General features: G+C 36.6%; 1 protein-coding gene across 1 annotated transcript in view; it reads right to left on the bottom strand.

Moving 5' to 3' along the window:
• IL1RAPL1 (interleukin 1 receptor accessory protein like 1) overlaps positions 1–19,444 on the bottom strand; it is a 640,886-nt gene that overhangs the window by 316,428 nt on the left and 305,014 nt on the right. The window contains exon 2 of the mRNA XM_075034677.1: positions 16,389–16,668. Coding sequence (XP_074890778.1) covers positions 16,389–16,668 — 280 coding nt within the window. The remainder of the gene's footprint in view (positions 1–16,388; positions 16,669–19,444) is intronic.

Genomic DNA, 19,444 nt, shown 5'->3' with positions numbered 1-19,444 from the left:
CCCTTTTGAAGACTCCCTGTGACCAAAAAGTCTAATGCTGGGACTGGTATTGTTTTAGAGGGATTCTCTAAATAAATAAAATTTCCTACAAAAAATAAACAAACTGATACAGAAAACTACTCGTAGTGGAAAAACTGAACAGTTTTTCAAAAGCAAGGGGCAATATTTCAGGGCAGACAACTGTTCTAATACAATACCCCTTGAAAAATGAACAGACCTGAGCTTGAGAGGGCGTTCCTGGGGGTCATAAAGGAGTCTGCACGCTGTTTTGGCTTCAGCACTTGAGAGCCAAATGGAAAAATTAGCAATTTCAATAAGCACGAATGGAGTATTTACTGTCAGTGTATCATAAGAGTCCAGCAGACCTCACATTTACCCGAGGCCATTCTTCTCATTTCAAGCGATGAGTGGATCGATGCAACATTGCTGTCAGCAGGAAAAGGGACTGTCACTTTCCAAACCTGAAAGCAACGCTACTGCGAAGGAAATCTTTTGGGGAGAGGGTATTTCGGCAGGCAGCAGCCAGAAATTTGCAGCGGGGAGACTGGACGTAGCCTCGGTGCCACTGCCGGCATCGAGCGTGCCCACCTGGGAACGCCTGAACTGCTCATTCCTACCTGGGGGCTTACAAGAACAAGAGGACCTAGAAATGGGAAAGCTGCGTGTGTCACCATTAAATATCACCATCCTAGAGAAGTTTTTAAGGACAAGGACTCAATATAATTCTGTATAACATTAAATCTATACAATTTGTTAATAACTTTCCTACCTATAGTGCTGTAGAGCCTGGAGTAAAATTTATAGAACAGAAGAGTCGGAGATGACATTGATTTCAACAAGGTATACACACCCCTTAAAATTAAACCCGCACAATTCTACTGCCATGCAGTCTGTAGATTTAAAATACGTGAACCAAAAACGTGAAGTAAAAAAAAATGAGATGTAAAGGAACGCAGTAATTAAAGTTGCCTTAATCCTGTCACCCTGTGTGCCTATATTACAATGTTATCTTTAAATACCACGAGCACATTTCTTTTTCCCCAGCCTTTCCTCCAGTCAGCCACTTCCTCTTCTTATTTGGCACCCTGGATGTACAATGGATGTACAATCCCCAGTAAATGTGCTCTGATCTCATCTTTCTTTCTATCTTACCACTCAGTATGCAGGTCCCGATTTTACTTACTGCATATCCTGAACTGAATACAAAGGATTTCATTTCCTTATAAGCTCGTATATAGTTTTATCACTGCACTATCCAAGTTTTTCATTAACCTTTCACCTTTCAAACTAGAATATTTGACTGCAGTCTCCCAGGGAAATTATTTTTCCTTTTTCTGCCCTGTCCTGAAAACTTGAGCCAAACATTCATAAAGAGCTAGTTGTTTTCACTGGAGAGTTAACTGAAATTTTCTGTTCTTAGATTAACTCCTCTCAAATAAACCTTGACTGAGTGAATGTGACCATTAAATGACATGTACTTGGAACGACTGCATGAGCAGCTGAAAACTCTTAGCTTATTCCATATGTAACTTATGTAGACTCAATTCCTGAGTTCCAGCTGCTTAACTGAGTACCCCTACATTCAAGTTAAGACTCTATATGGTTCACAAGGACATTACCAGCAACACTTGAATTATACTTCAAATGAAAACACATTAGCGATGATAGAAGGAAAGAATGTGTTTGTATTTTTTAACAGCTCTGCAGCTTTTAGTGTGAGCTGATAACTCCAGTGGGACCTGGATTTGCAGTTATCAGCCAATTTCCAGTGACTAAGAAGTCAAAATCTCAGTCAAAACTCAGACACTTTGGGAGGGAACAGTTTTCTATTGAAAAGTACTCGCATTTTCTACACTTTACGAGCATAACCCTTTGCTTATTGGGGAAAGAACTGTTCCTAAAGCAAATGAGCTGCGGGTGCCTTGAAGTCAAACAGTGGCTGCAGTTAACGCCGGGTTTTGCTGCAGCATTAGGTTAAGTGCACGTCCTCAAGATACTCTTTTCCAGCTCAGCTGGGAGTCATGGCAAAAACTGCCTGTCAGTGCTGGAATATTGCTTAGCCAGTGGTCCTGTAGCGACTTGAGTCGAGAGGTTTGTTTGGAAGCCTCATCTTTTGATTTTTACACTTTATTATTACTGTTATGCAGCAACATACTGTAGGATGCTGCATCCCACGTGTCCCTTGTCTGTATTCCAGTCGAAAGACCTGGGGTTTGCTGAGGATCTGCTCTGTTCAGGAACTGAACAGATACAAGCCGTTATTGAAATACTGTCCCATCAGTTATTCAGGACATGTTTGGGTGCTATAACACACAGTGAGACCAAGAGATACCATGCCGATGTCTTGTATCTTTTTATTTCCCTTCATGTAGTTTTTGTAGGCATCTCACTTGGGTATTAATTGTGTAATCCAAAGCCTGACTAATACCATACAAAAATCCTCAACCTGCCTGGCCTTGGCCTGAGGCTAGGTGCCACACATCAGAAAGAAGAACTCCCTTCAGTTGTCGTATTGTCATAAAACCTCACAACAACACAGCAGAGTTAGAATGAATATCGAGGCAGAACTACACCTGGGACCAAACACTGAACCAAGCTGTTTATATTGAATGGGGTTAATTATAATGTCCAGAAAAGGTAGACAGACATGTCAGGGCAGGGGGAACAAAATGCCACAATAAAAACATGTCATGAAAGTGTCATTGAAAAGACATTAGTACTTGTGCTCATTTGAGCAATCTCTGTCACTAATAACCCACAGTTGAAGGTGATGAACTTTAATCTGTACTCTCTGCCCTTAGAAGCCAGCCAACTTGATCTTAAAAACTCAAGAACATCACAGAAATGAAGCTGATCGTGTAGTTGATTATTCCTTGCTGCTAAATCTATCCAGTTCACCTTGTGCTTGAAAATGGAAAGAGTTGTCTGAAAGGGGGGTGGGGAACCCATGACTGTCCATTATTTGTTCTTTTCACTACATATTGTAAATAACTGAAAAGAGAGTATATTAAAAAGCATTTTCTGTTCTTCAAGACTATCATAAAACGACTTAACATATCAGGCAAAAGCCAATCGTTTATAATTTCCTTTTTGGACTATTTTTTAAAAAGTTTATTTATTTTTACATACAACCCTCTAACTAAATTTCATTACCTAACTGCATTAAATATAAAACTTTGGGATCTTTTTCACTGTCAGACAACAGGTATATGTATTAAAATGAATCTACATAAAACAGCTAAACCAAAAAAAGCCACCTTATCCCCTCATATGTTGCCATGTATTTTAAATGGCTTATGTCAGGATTTAGCACGCAAGGCTGAAAAAATAAATGCCAAAATCATGGAAAGGTCATATTATAAAGATTTCCTGCTGATTGACAAATTTAATTTGCATAGTTGTTATTATTAACATTATATCAAAGAAAAACATGAAATAATGTCTTACAGGGGTTCTTTTCAGTGCAGTCTGAAAAAGTGTGGCCAGAATCCACAGTGCAACCCCAAAAAGAGGAAGGCCAAACTCATTGGAATGACTTGGCCATTTTCACATAAGAAGTCTGTGACAGACAAAAATTAAATCCAGTTTTCAAGCACATCCTCATCAACTGTATTCTGACCATCCCTTCCTGCCTTTAATTCTCTTTCTTGGTTCACTATGTACATATATATATCTCTCTCTATGCATATGCTGGTGTGCAACTATGGATATATATGTGCATGCGCACATGTGCGTATGTATTAGTGTGTGTATTTACATGCAGACATTAACTTCTGGAATAAGGGAAAACACAAGCCCTCTTCACTATCCAATCTTGATTAATTTTCTAAATGAGGTCCAAATTTAGCACTCAAAGGTTATACCATAATGCTTCCTGCATTAAAAGGCTGAATTAAGATTATAGAGACAATCTTGACCTTTGATCATCTTCCCAGCCTCTGCAATTAAATACCTCAAGATCTGCTGGGTCAGCCTCGTCACCTTCGACATTAGCAGCACCAGGCTACGTTACTTTGACAGACAGTAGCACTAAGCAAGCACCAAATATGCATATGTCATTAGTTTTCCTCTATAGTGGGAATTTCTGCACAATATTACTTTCAGTGTTACAAATAATTTTTACTTGCTAAGTCTGCCTGTAAGCTTTATGTCTGGAAGATATAAAAAAAAATAATTGTAAATTCACTGATTTCAGACTAACATCAAGTCTGGATATATTTACTACAAAAGAGCTACACTTTAGTCATTCTACACTCACCACTGGAACTGACGAAAGAATTCCTTATGAAATATGGTCATTGCAAACACGGACCTTTATTTATCTTATGCTTACATGTGAACTCTGACTTTATCATAACAGAAAAAGAGAGAGAAATATTCTTTAAATCCAAATGATTTAAGTGTTACAAGATCTCCTTTTATTACTTCTAGCACATCAAACCTAAAGTTACTCTGAGGTCTTGTATGGCTTCTCCAAGCACTCTACCCTCTTCACACCAGACTATTGATTCATGTGCATCAGCACTTCTATGGAAAACCTGCTCTTTGACACTGCCAGACTCCGTAAGTAACTTGCTTCGCCTCATGTCCTACGTTTCCAAGGCAATCTTTCACCAACATACAGGCTGTGTGAAGGAGTTATCTGCTGCTTTTGTCCGCCAGTCCCTCCCATGCTCACCAGCTATCAACTACCTCATAATGCAATCATGAACTGTTTGGGTCAAATGCCTTATCCATATATACATTAATGGACATGAACATTTGAGAATGGATGCTACTAAAAAAATTTATTATTGACCAAAATATTTTTTTAAATATTTAATCCAGATCCCCCTCTCTCTCAGTGTCAGGAAATATACAAAATGTAATAACATCCATTAACTGTTTTTCGAGTTATTTACTATCTTGAGGCTCTGGATCTTCATTATTCTTCAGCAACAGTGTTAATAATTAACTATACCATCTCAGTGAGATGAGCAGCATCTAATTTACATTTTAAAAAAGAAACAAAAAACCCCACATAAATGCTAAATGCAATTTTTAGCAGAACAATGATGCATAGTCTTTCCAGTAGTAGTAGGTTATAACATATTTTATATAACTATTATTAAAAAAAAAAGTATAACAGAGACTTCCCTTAGCATCTATTCTCAAGTTTCTGTTTTTATTAGTAGACTTTCAGATTACTAAAACTTGATTAACCCATCTGTGACTATTGGAAGATACCCTTAAAAACAGGGATAATGCATCTTAATAGCCATCACTGTTTAAAACAATTCTATGTAAGAAAACCTTGACATAGTGAAAACAGATAAAATTCACAGGCTTCATCAACATAATCCACTCCAAAATTATTTAGAGACATGACTGGAGAAACAGAGGGATTTCTTTAAGACTTTAGAGACTGAAAAAACAAGCAAAACAAAATTAAGTCAGAAAGCTGCTTTCCAACAAGAGAATATTGATAGCTTGCCTTCAACATTCTATAGGCTAATACATTTATTCCTCAATTTCTTCTCCACTTGCTTATCACGCTCCCCTCCCTGCAACTCATCCCGTTCTTTCTTTTTGATTAGAGATACCATTTTTCTTCCAAAAGGATAGGCACAAAATTTCTGATGTCCAAAATCAGTGAGGTAAAGTCCTCAAAATAATCAAGACAGTTTTTTAATCTCCCAATTATTCCCTTTATTATTATTACTTCTTTATTTGGTCTTCTTACATTTAAAGCTTTGAATTTTGGTCATGTAGTATAGCTGATTAATTTTCCTTCATATGTCTTGCTAATGAGAACCAGGTACTTTTCCCCTGCCAAAAAAAACCCCAAACCAAAACCGCACAGAGAAATCTAGAGCCATGTGCATGAGCTGAGAGATATCTTACAAGCTTTCTCCAGTTCTTGCATTTTTTTGTTGTTGTTAATGATTCACTGCTTTCAAGATTTTCTCTGGAACAATATTACCACTAAAAGTTGTTTAAAAAAAAGCAATCAAATAAACAGAAAAACCCAAAAAACACCACACCTGAAAATCTCTTACTAGTGCTTTTGTCTAGGAGCCAGAATTTCAGTAAAATTATTCACTGGACTGCCAAAAAAAAAGAATCTGTTAGACATACTGGAAAACTTAAATGAAAACATAAAATTTATTTAAATACATTCTACTTATTTTTCATTGATACTTTCAGCACTGGTTTCCCCCTCAATGATTTTGTTTTGCCTACAAGTTTCCAAATGTCCAGCTGACTTGGATCTAAATTTTCTTGAAATATTTCTCCTCATAGGTAAGAAATTAAAAAAAAAAAAAAGAAAAACAAAAAAACCAAGCCCAAAATCCCCAAACATTTTTCTCTTTTTAGATTTTTATCACCATGCCATCCTCTTACATTTACTGAATTTTACTGAATTTTCCATAGCACATATGAACACCTCCTTGATAAAGAATAAAGCCCCAGCCTGAAGACTTGCACCAAAGATGTTTCTCCTTCCTTCCTAGATCAGATAAAGGGGAAGGCACAGGATTTTTTTGTGTTTTGATCAATAGAGGAGAAGCTTGAAGAGAAGAGAAAGAGGGGCAGAGACCTCCACCTTTCCAATCTTCTGTATGCTGGGGACCACAAAACCTCTTCCTCATTTTTGGTCATACTGGCTGCCTTTGATTTATGAAGGGAGAGGAGAAAGAAGCACGGATCAGAACAAGGACCATGAAAGAACTTCTGAACGCTGCTAGGACTGCTTTGGATCAGTCCTGGTTTGGGGGAAATAGTCTAATGGCTGGGGGAAACAAGGGTTGATCGAATTGTTCCGAAGACATCCTGAAAACATAGCACCTTCTTCCCATCTTTACTCATATTCCTACCACAGCAGCACCAGAACGCAGTCAGTAGGCAGGTTCTCTCCTTTCTCTCTGCTGTATTTGTAAACTTTCCGGGTTACGGCGCACACGCCCCCTTTTCAGATTCAACCCTCCTGAAAAAGTCATGCAAGACTTCACCACAGATCATCTAATATTTGATGCTGCTTGGAGTTTGACTAAAGAATCTCAGCTGCTGCTTTTCTTTCCCATTCCTAAAGGAGCATTTGTAATATTTATTTGTGCAGAAACCTTGGAAATGTTAATCTAATTACTGAGAAAGAGCCTTGTTTGTTGAACTGATGGCTTTTAAGTCAGTTTGATGAATTTTGGGAGCCTCAACCACTATTTCAGATTTGCATTTCAGAAGAATTTAGATTATATGTTAATTCAATCACATTACATTCCTACATTATAGACTCTTCAAATAAGTTTAATATTTTAAAATGTCAGTCTCATGACATAGCACTGAGTACAGAGATATGTCCCTTAACTTTCACATCAGCCAGTGCATTTCCACGTATGTGATGTGAATACACAAATGAAGTTAATTTAGTTTGGGATTCAGTTTAGGACATTTCAGTTCTGTGATCCACTTACATTCATATACCTGTTTGCTATGTCTAAACTCCTACTGTAGCTGTCAGTCTGGTTGATGGAGCCTAGCAAATGGTTTAGCTGAAAAGCTACAAAAAGCTCATTTTATTTACCAAAGAGTGGGTGCGTGGTGGCATGTGGCTTGCCGAAATGTATCCCACATTCAGCCTCCTCCAGATCCAGTGCCATATATGTCATTCCCTTGCAAATGTCTTGGAAATGCTCCTACTGCCTCTAAAATAGTATTAGACACCTATCCCTGTGTAACTGAATCAAGTCTTAGCTATATTTTAACGTCAGCTAAATTGCTCTCTGGCCGGAGAACAATGGGAATTAAAGAAGAACACAATTCTCATGCAGCTATTTAGCATCTAGATGCTTAAACTGAATTCGATGCCCACAACGCAGAGGTAAGCATTTGCAGGACAGAGATTCAAAATACAATTTGAAACAAGATGTAAAGAGCAAACTTAAATGATCATACAAGAGATAGGAGGCCATATTATTACTAGCTACACAACTTGGTTGTTTTCAATTCTGTTAGAGGAAGAAAAAAACCAACTATAAACAAATTTTGGAGACAAAGAAAAAATTGAAGCTATTGTTTTGAAAACATGTGCAAGTCAGTTTAGTTCTTTGCCTTTGTGTTCCATTTTCTCTAGTGCCTGGAAGAAAATTACCTACCCTTGACTTAACATCTGCTATATGCAATTAATTTTACCTGTATTTTCTACTTCTCCCACATTCGCTAAAAGGACAACTGATAGGCAACTTTTTCCATATTGTTACAGGGCTTTTGCTCTTTTCCCAAAATGGATGAAGTTAGCAGGAGAGGGTAAAATGGACAAAATACCACCTACTCTTTAACAGGAGAGAAAACTGTGTTTCCTGCTACAAACAATGCATATTAATGCAACCTGACTACATGTTAGGACTTTTCCCACCAAAATTACAGCTGCAGAAAACCCCATCAACAGTCATATTTTACTATTATACTGAAATGAGATCTGAAACATTACTTTTTTGGTCAGAAACACTAATTTAGTTGTGACAAGAAGAACTTTGACAATCAAAGGGCAAGTGAAACTCATTTACTAAGAGCACTCTTAGGGAAAACCAAACAAACCTCTAATAAAATAGTGGAAGAAAAAGTCAGACTAAGTTATTTGTTACATTGCTGTATTTCAGCAAATATCTCAACAACAAAAGGATTAGTAGTGAAAGAAGATTGGTAACACATAGAAGGCTTTCCTTCAAATAATTCTCTCCTTAAGCATTGTCTGTGCCATTCCAGTAAGTTCAGAGCTGTTAGGATGGGATATTAAGAACGCCTTCTGCTCAGTCACATCCACCAACCTCTTCTTTTCCAATATCAACATGCTTCCCCTATTCTATATAAGTACAGGCATTACTTATTTTCCCCTCAGAATAAATTAATATATCTTTTAATAGAGTCTTACCTAAAACAACTCTCTGGACTAGCTCTTTTAGCACTCAGACTTGCTTACATCTGGTCCACCAAGACTCTTCACTTAAAATCACAATTACACCCCCTGTACAGATCATATTGCTCTTTTATCTACTCACCACCGCGCTTGCTTGTTTTTCAGTGTCCAGTTCTCACTAAGCCAAGCAAATAACAAACACAGGCTGGAATTTAGCATTATACGTAGCTTATATCAACTTAACCACGCGAAGAGCTACCCTGCGCTCACCTGTTTCTCTCTTCAGTATTAGGCATTTGTTTTGTCCTAACACATGTGAAAGGTATTTATCATGTAGATAACGATGCTAATGTCAGACAGCTGACCCTCCTGCAGGGTCAGAAGGACAGGGGGAATGGTAGATTTCCATCACCTGACTTCTAACAAGCATCAGCTTCAGGAAAATCCCAGATCTCATTTATTTCTAAGAACTAGCAACTGCTTTTTCCATCTGCACAGGACACTTAATGTAAGCTCCAGCAACCCAACCTGTATAAATTCCTAATGTTAGCCTGAAGGCTTTTTCTACTCACCAAGGCATCCCTAAGTCGCAATGAAAAATTTCATGGATGTCTGGCTACTCTACCAAGCTTACATTTGAAAAGGAGATGGATCAAACCTTGATCACCATAAGAGACATTCCTAGTCAGGGTTACCAGACACTTTCACAGAAAGACCTTGGAAAAAGCTCAGACAAGCTTACAAATGGAGCGTAGGAATAATGAAGGCACAGTCAATTGCCTTCCCTGCTGTCTACAAACCAAACCGACACGAAGGAGGGGACCAAGGAAAGTCCATCTCCTGCGTGCAATAAATGTTCTCCTGAACCTGCACACCACTTCGAGAGCCTGTTAGAGTTGTTGACTTCTGTGCAAAGACCTGTAACGGTGGTTCAAAGATTTTAATAACCCAAATGCTGCAGACATCTCCATCCTCATTTTTTTTTTCTCTTTTCCTTTTCCATCCCCTCAGTTTTCTTGCCGTATGGCTATGAATGCCTGTTTTCTAAATGCTTACAAAACTACTTTCTTTTTTTCTTTTTACTTTGTGGGCCAATGCTCTAAACCAGGACTTCCAGGCTTCACTCAAAAGCATCCCAATAAACGCAAATCATGAAAACTTGCAAATCTGCATTCCAAACTACTTTGGAGTCATTTTAAATCTGTTTCTAGCTCTTTTTCTGTTAATTACTTTACCACTGTGATGATACTTAGTTAAAGGAATTAATAGAATAGCAGGCTCTTCTGAGAGTTATTTCTGTGTATTGCTAGCACATTTGGTCTTCCTTTAAGAAAGCTTACTTCTTCTATCCATTGTCAGATTTCTTTGTTACTAACAGAATTAAACGTAACCAGGGATCCCGTGCAGATCTAGGGAACACCATGGTTTTGAACTTGTAAGATAAATTGCTGTAAGGCTTCATTTTCAGATCTTTTCTCTTTTTTGTTGGTTTTGATTTTCATTCAGATTTACCATCTTGTTATCTGAACACTTACTCTTTCCTTAAGATAATCATTGGTAAAAACTTTATAAAGAAAAAAAAAAATATTTGTAAGTATATATGGCCAGTGTAAAAGCCCTTCCTACAGTAAGACTGATTATAAAAATGGCTGGTACCATGAAATGGTAATTCCCATATGTAAATATGTTTTACATTATTCAGGAGGATGAAGAAATGGTGCTTGCACAAGGTTTATGAAAAATTAATTGTATTTCTTTTTTGCTCACCATTTCCTTCACTGAAGCAACGGTTTCCTTATACATTCCGTATTCAGGATTTCTGATAATGCATTAAACAATTGTGTGTGTACATACTATAACTTCATGCAATGTATGGGGTTTAGGAACCAACAGAATGATACATATAGAAATAGATAATCTTCTTAAAATGAATAGAACAAGACTTCATAATATCTGAAAGAACACTGGTAATTCAACAAGTTACTGCAGGGGATGGTTAGGCTCCACTGTTTATAAACAAACAAAGGACTGAGGGAATTTTCTCTAAAAATAAATTGCATCTATTCTTATTTTAAACTTCATATTTATTATCTCTATGTATTTCACAAAATAACTACGTGCCAATAATAATGCATCATTCATATAACTGCAATTATTTTAAGTAGCTATACATAAACAAACAGTTAAATAGTTACATTAGTTAAGATATAATTGACACAATCTATCAAAACCAGATCTATTAAACTACAGAAAATCAATATTTTTGTATTTGAAGATGATCAGCACAGGAACACATCCTACCTAACAGAAGAAATGTATGCTATCTAAAATTAAAATGAATTTTCACATCGTGAAGATAAAGGAATATTTTTCATAAGTTCACAGCAATCTCAGGTTTCCAATCATGCCTAAGAAGAAAAAAAAAGAAGTATTGTATATTCTCCTACACTGTGATGCTTTTCAAAGGAAATCTGAAGAGTTTTGGTTGAAAATTTTATAGAGAAAATTAATGTTCTTTTATTTAAAATCTCTCTAAAGGTATTCTATTTTATTTCTGTCCTAAAAAATGATACACTAACTGAACTATATGGCAGGGAAGTTATGTGATGCAGCAACATAATGTCTGTAGGTGTGGATGCATGTGTATATCCATGTGTAAACATAAAAACAAAAAACACAACTGCTGTGAAGTTGAGCAGAGATATTTAAAACACAGCTGAACAGCAAAGATTGAAGCCCACCTTAAAAAATGAGTTAGAAACAGGTATGTTTGAAGCCTCTACCTTCAGATGTGCAAGGCCATAGCAGGGGTAATGAAGCTGAATACAAGACTGGACAAAAATCTGATTCCTTCCATCCTTCCTTCCTTCCTCTCTCTCTTCTTTCTTTCTTTCAGAAGTGAATCCAGAAAACTCTAAATGCTTTACCTCTTTGTCTCAAGTGCTAGAATGTGTGTGACTAATAGAAACAGTTAAAGATTCCCAAGCAGATGCTCAGGTTTGTTATTGACTGCGGCTGCAAAGAGATTTGAACCATCTCCACAGTTGCTGTTATTCCCAGTTTGAACCTGGCAGTCAGGTCTGAATTTGAAACTTCAAAACTGAATATGACTGAACGAACTATAGGCAGTATTTTCATGGCTGTTAAGAACCTAATGAATTTATTTTAAGTGTGTTAAAGTTGGAGAAGGCTTTTGATCTGTAATGTAATTTATAATGCATTATTTAAACTCCTATTGTTACCTGGTTTTGTCTGGATCTTGTGCTTACTTTATAGCCACTCTCATGCTTCTGAACAAGACTTGGTTGCTTGTATGTATTTTTCTCCACTAAATATTTCAGCTTATCAAAGCAATTCATGTTTGTAAACATCCAAACAGAGAAGTCTGCACAAAGACTCAACTACAGAAAAGTAAAGGGGCTACTACCACCATCATTATTAAGGACAAACGGAGGACAAAGTAAGATGTTACATGTTTTAAGTCCAAACTGATTTCTACAAGGGAAAATATCTTATCTCTAGCTCTAAAGTGAGAATTTCTAGTTACAGATGTAAAAGCAACCTGATTTTAAAACATGAGTTTAAAAACAACAAGGTCATTAGTTAGTGTGAGCATATTCAGATTCAGAAAGATGTCTGAATTGCTACTTACACTGTATGCAGTAATAAAGATGATTTCTAAACACTATTTAACTGATATACTGATGCAAAACTCTGGCTGAATGTATCATAAACCCCTATTTTGTCTTTTGCAATACAACCCATTGTAGCACTTTACCATAAATCCCAGCCCAGCCTTCCTCTCAGGCTCCATTGACCTGAGCTGATGTTAGGTTGGGCCATTACTGGAGATACTGTAATAGAAGTTTCCAGGCAGGGAAGGAAGAGATGAAAACACAAAGGAAATGTCAGTTTAACAGGAACAATATTTCAGCTTTTTTGTAACATTGAAGGGGGCAGAAAGTTTGTCAGAAACTACTTAGTACTTACTGTTATCCCAGGTGAATATATATACATTATTTCTGGGAGCTTGAGTTGAATATATATATATATTAACTCTTTGTGCAGCTTATCTAGTTATATTTACTGCCCATATATGATAAACAAGAAGCAACCAGGTGATGTGACATCTACTGAAAGACTTAATAATGTATATCTTCTGCTTCCTTAAAATTGCAGCATACAGAAATTGCAGCAGATTGGTACAGTGCTGTACCTGAAATTAAATATTATTTTCTTCCTTGAAAGCAGAGTAAAAGCCCATAGATTTTCTACCAATCAGCTCATAGTCCCTGTTTTGACCGTAGTAAGCTGAAAGGTATTTCTAGCTGCCTATCTCCTCTTCTCCAGCTACGGCTGTGCAGCAGTGCCTTGATAATAAGGCTCAGTCTTGATTTTCTCAATTCCTCTATAGCAGCCAGCTTCCCGTAGGAAGAAAAGCAGGGATAAGAAATTAAAGGTGAGAATATTGTGAACACTACCGGACAAGGATGAAGGTCATTTCTTTGCTTCTGAAGGAAAAAGAGCCAGCCTTCACTACTATCCCTAGGTTAATTTCACTGAAAACGTGAACTTTTCTACCTAATAAAACTCCATGTTTCTACTGTAATGTAGTCACTGTAGAAATTAGTTTGGTCCACTACAGTCTGCTCCAGCATGTTGTTCTCCACATATCCCATGTAATAGATATATTTCTCTTCCTCACTGTTAGCACAGGTAGCAAAGGCACAGAACTGTGCAGAAAGGAGCTTCCGAGCAGAGAAAATAGTAAGTACTGGACTGTTCCACCCCTTCGAGTAAGTTTGAAATAAAACTAGGCAGAGCCATTTATTCAAAGCACAGTTCGGCTTTTGCTCATTTACCCTTTACTGCCTGCCCTCGTTACCCTGCAGGTCCATCTCTTCTCCCTGCGCTCCTACTCAAGTGACTGCAAGCATCGCACTCAACACAAGTTTGCTACTAGGTAATTTTAAGCTTCTTAACAGAGCTTCTCAGTTGTGTCTTCAAAACTAAAATAGCTTATAACATCATTCTGAAGGCGTTTAAAGCCCTTGTCATTAAAATAAACAAAAACTTCAAATCTGTAAGAAAAATTTCCTAAATCCCATCCCTGCAAGCTTCACTTTGTTCCTTGAAAGAAATTACAGTTCTTGTTCACTAATCTTTCTCCAGATTCTCTGGTATAATCTACCAGTAGCCAAGCTTAAAGTGACAGTGGGGCTGAGTATTCTGATTTCAGTGATGAGACTGAAGAGCAGTAAACAGCAGTAGACAGCTATTTTACATGAGAGGTTTTTCTAGATATTTCTGGAGCAATAACTTTGGAAGTACAGAGAGAGTACATAATTTTGCCAGATGGCATCAGTTCAGCCTCTTATATTTTTCTTTGTCAGATAATCACTTTATAACGTAACAATCTGAAGGAAGGAGGGAAAAAAGGGAACCATTATATTGATGAGTAATTATTTTTATATATTTCAGATTAAAATATCAAATACATGCTTATCTCAGGAACATAAAGTATTAAGTTTAAAATTTGATTCCAAATGGTCATTCAAAACTATCTGAAAGTAACCTTTGACTGTATGCTCAAAACAAAAAAAATATTTCTCTGATACTGAAATGAGGATTGTGACTTCCACCAATAAGAGTCTTGATCACACTTTTGAAAGGTTCCACCCAACAAATCTAAAACTGAAACACTGATAGAAGAACAAGCACAGACTCCTTAGTACCAACCCTTTAACAGATACTTGCTTATTCTAGTGGGTCTCCTCAAGGTGAAAGGCTTTGTACCTGTTCATAAAAGTATTCAGGATCACAAACTAATTAGTACTGAATTTTTAAAAATCTATCATCAATCTACACATATAAGCACTGACAAATGGAAATTAAACATGTGCTATGAAAGCAGTATGTAGCTCAAAGCAGATTAGAACATGATCTTACCCACCTCCAGATTAAAATCCATTTAGAAAAAGCATGAATAAAGATTGAGATGAAAAAGACATTTTTAAGTACGTCTGATTAGCTAAATTCAGCATTAACTTATACTTGCTGAAAAGTCCAATATCAGCTATTTAAAGTTTTCTTTATCTAAATAGAGGTGATTCATTATGGCATTTTAAATACCATTATGGAATAACTGACAAAACTGTTGCCATTTTCATGGCTACTGTTACACTCTTAGCTGAAAAAATATTAATTTAAACATAACTAAATACTCTCCTAAAGTAGCTTAATGTGTAGTTTTTTGTGGTTTTCTTTTAAAGAAAACCATCATCATCATCAGAACCACGCTGAAATTGCTACAAAATGTCTCACAGGTTATGTAAAGAGCTCAAAGAATAAATGTTTTTAAAAACACATCATCTGGTAAAAACCTCCTTCACCACACACAACCCAGACAACATTCCTTGCCTCCTCCCTCTCCCCACCAAAAAAACAAAAACCCAAAAGGTAGACACTAAACATCTCCAGGTGCTGGTAAAACAATTTCCTTATTTTCTTTGCAACATTGGAATAGCTTCATCGTGCATTCCTTTTCCAGCCACTCAGCCTTACTCGTTCTTTTTGACTCTTTCTATTGTGTTTGAGTAGCAAGACCATTTTTATAGATAGGCATACAGAGAGGAGCACTGCTTCATCTGTTCAACTAACCGCAAACCCAACTTTTTAAAACCTTTGAACAATTGGTAGCGACTCTTCTCCGTACTTTCTCTGTACAAATTCTAATTTGTGTCATTTTGCATCTAGTGAAAATCTAGTATAAGGCTGTGAGACAACATGAAAGCGCCTAGATGATCTTTCTGACTGCAAAGGGCTGGAAACAACATCTCAGTGCAAACCATTTTAAAGGTGCAAAAAGAAGCTGAACACCTGTTCCGGAAAGTGGGAAGCAGAATCTAGTCCAATGTATGGTGCTGAAGCTTGGTGCATCGGCAGGTTAAATACCTTTGGAAGATATCTGGCACTCAGCCTCTATTATCAGGTTAGGCCAGCTGTGTTTCTAGAGGATGTATGTCTGTAAAAATGCTGAAATTTCACCTTCCATTTTCCTTGATGCAACTACTTTATATCAAATAACAATTTGTTACAGAAAAAAAATGAATTAAATGAAACCATCCAATAAAATCCATATAAAATTAAATCTGAATGTGAATAAGAAACTTTTTACACTAGGATGGTGACTGTAGGAGTTAAACCAGAATCAGAAGGAGGAACACATGACTTATGCACCCAGTCCCACCCCTCTTATAAATTTTAGATTTTGCTATAAATGACTTAAATTTACACCAAAAAAATGATTTAAAAAGTTCAAGACACTCAATAGTAATTTCTACTTAAGCGTGAAACACTTCAGGGAAGGGAATACCAGGAGGAGAAGGAAAAGCAACACACTCAGAAAACATTTCTCTTTGGCACAAAAGTCTCACTCTTAAGAGCCTCGTTTCATATCTGGTTAACTAAAATGCAGTATATTAAAATATAGTACCTTATAACACATGCATAAAGCCCGCTGTCTTGTACCACTGTCGGTCGGAACCAAATGGAGTCTTCTTCCTTGCTCATTCTAGTTCCATCAAAAGCTATAGGTTCCTCAAAATCTCCAGGTCCAGAGCTTTTGTACCACATCAAACTAAGTCCAGCACTTTGGGCCAGGGAGTAATTAGCTCTAATATATCCATAAAAGAGTGCACATTTTATACGAACAGGTTCTCCCACTAGAACTTGATATTTCTTGTAATCCACAGACCAGTCAGTGCATCCATCAGCTAAAAGAGAAGAGAAAATGACAAAAGATTATCAAAGGCTTCCGAGAGCACTATTCACACAGCAACCTTTATTGTGGGAAAGCATTGCATTTGAGAAAAGCTCCATTGAGTGACTAGCAGTACTCTTTTGATCCCTGAAAAATTAACTGCATTTTCACACCGTTAATGTCTGCACTTGTCTGTGCAGAAGAGAGTTATTATGAGATTTTTGTGTTAAATGTTGATGATTTCTGAGATAACTGAGCAATTGCTCTTTTTTCTTTTGTGGAACTCCAGCATGACCAGTTATAAAATACTGGACTGAAATCAGTGCAACAGAGAGGCCATGTGCTACACAGGGTGTCATAATCTGTGAACTGCATCAATCAAATACCTCCAGGGTAACCATGTAAACGAAAGAAGGTATTACTCAGTGTCAGAAGACATTAGGACAAGGAACTGTGGCCTGAACCAAAAAGTGTGAAACTTTGGGTTACATTTGGAGAAGAAACTGTCTTAACAAGAAGAGCAAATGTGCAAAATGATACTGCCAGGAAAATTACTATCAGTATTTTTAATGGATTATTCAAGAACGACATAAGCAGATCTTACTCGAAATTCCTGACTTTCTAGAAGTACATTACAAATTAATTTAAATTAGTAATGTTTTTATTTTCCCCTATCGTGATTAGCAATAATTCTAGAATAATTTTCATATTCTTCACCTGTTGAATAATGTCAGCCACTACCAATACTGTCCCACAATAACTGTTCATCAGAAAATCACACTAGATGTTTTTTACTTTCTCAACCCCAGCAACAAAACCAAACCCGAAACACAAAAACCCCACCCAACCTCCCTCCCTCTTCCCCATTATTTTTAGTTAAGAATACCAAAACAACAAAAGGAGAACTGATACCTTCTACAGTGGCTTGCTTAACAAAAGCTTATGGGTTTTTTTCTTAAGGAATTTCCACCATGGAAATTCAGCATTAGGTTCATTCACTTAAAAATTTGGTGTCCAGCCTCAGCTAGTTAATCAGGCCCCTGATCCACTCAGTAGAAAGCAACCAGTACATCCAAAGGCCAATTTTTTTCCATCTTACAATGCATATCTATGACTCATATAAATATTTGGTCTTTGAATTTTCCACTTCTTTTCATTAACTTTAAAAGAGCTTGGACAGCTAGCTAGCTTAGAAAATCGACTTTTGCAAAGCTAAAGTCACACCAAATGCCTCTCACCCTAGAGCTGGTTGAATACTGACTTTAATGGAGAATTCAAGCTACTGTGCAAGATAAAGCAGTATTCGTACTTTAAACATAGACAATGTTTTCATCTCCTATTTGGGAGAATAGGATGCCAGTTAGTGCTTTTTGCAATTTAAATTTGGATAATACCACAGTACCCACTATACATAGCAAAATAAGAAAGACACAAACATCTCCACACATCACTGTAATAACAGTATTACTGTAATAAGTGATAACCTAAGTTGATACAACATTGAAAGATGGACAAAAAATGAATAAAATAAAAATATTAGAATCAATTTGCATTGTGAACAGAATTCACATAGAGAAATATTTCACATATCTTTGGATTGTCTCCTCCTGCCTTTACTTTTAAGACCAGAAAGGGACAATAATATGTCGCTGTTCCAATTTTCCTACTCAACAGTCCCTAAAAATTAGCAACCTTTACAAGACCCTAATACGACGTAGATATACTCTTGCAGAAATTGAAGTGAATGGTGACAAGGCTACGCTATTAGCTTCCCCATAGGCATTAAGAAACTAACTTCCATTTATATCAGAATTCATTTACATCTTTGATCATTTCATTTTTTACCTTTCTGAAAGAGCATTCTCTCTCTGATCTGATTCCATTTCTCTCTGCTTCTAAATCCCCATGCCAAAAAATGAATTAACAGGCACCTCTAAGCAGTGTTAATTCCATTATGTAAGTTACCAGGTAATAGCTTCTTCATCATACTTTATTATCAAATTGTAATCTTGCCTTTCACTGCCTAATTAAGTTAGTATACTTTGGTTTCTATTATTAGTCTGCTAGTCATGTTTTCTCTCTCAGGATATTCAGTTCTAATGGTTCCCAGTTCCTTGAGCTTGATGAATCCATGAGAACATATCATATAATAACACCAACTCTATTTCAAGCCTTCGTATTGAATGAAGGATTAACTATGCAAAGCAGATATCCTTGACTTTATTTCGCATGCTATTCCTCATAAAAATTGCTAAGGATCACCTGCAGTCTAGTTTAGTAGGCTTAGGCAAGCATGTTAGCAAGTATTCTATACTCATATGCTAAACCAGAGAGAACTTTATCAAACTTTTGAAAATCAACATTATCAAAGTTCAGTTCCTGAGTCTTAAGGAGAATGTTAACAATAGATTGAATGTGTAGGCATTGTATTTACATTAATGCTCTGTGAAATAGTTATTCCAAATATATAAATTGGATGACATTTCTATGGAAAGAGAATACAAATCGAACACTCCTAAATGCCTAGAATCATCTCAAGTTTCACATTAAGGCTTCATATCACAAAGTACAACCAACATTACATTTTAAGGTAACTATTTACTGAACTATTGGATCATTTGTTGGCACTAACCACATCAATATGTCCCACCAGATAGCTTATGAGAATATCAACTCAAGCAAATATGAATACTGGCATGCTCAAAATATTACGGATTTGTATTTTATGTTTTATCTAGTAGTGTACTCCAGGGGTGAACACTGGGCCCAGTCCTGTTTAACTTCTTCAG

The sequence above is a fragment of the Buteo buteo genome, chromosome 8 (assembly GCF_964188355.1).
Source record: "Buteo buteo chromosome 8, bButBut1.hap1.1, whole genome shotgun sequence".
Taxonomy (NCBI): domain Eukaryota; kingdom Metazoa; phylum Chordata; class Aves; order Accipitriformes; family Accipitridae; genus Buteo; species Buteo buteo.
Note: the sequence above shows the minus strand (reverse complement) of the source record. Positions and strands in the feature narration are given on the sequence as shown.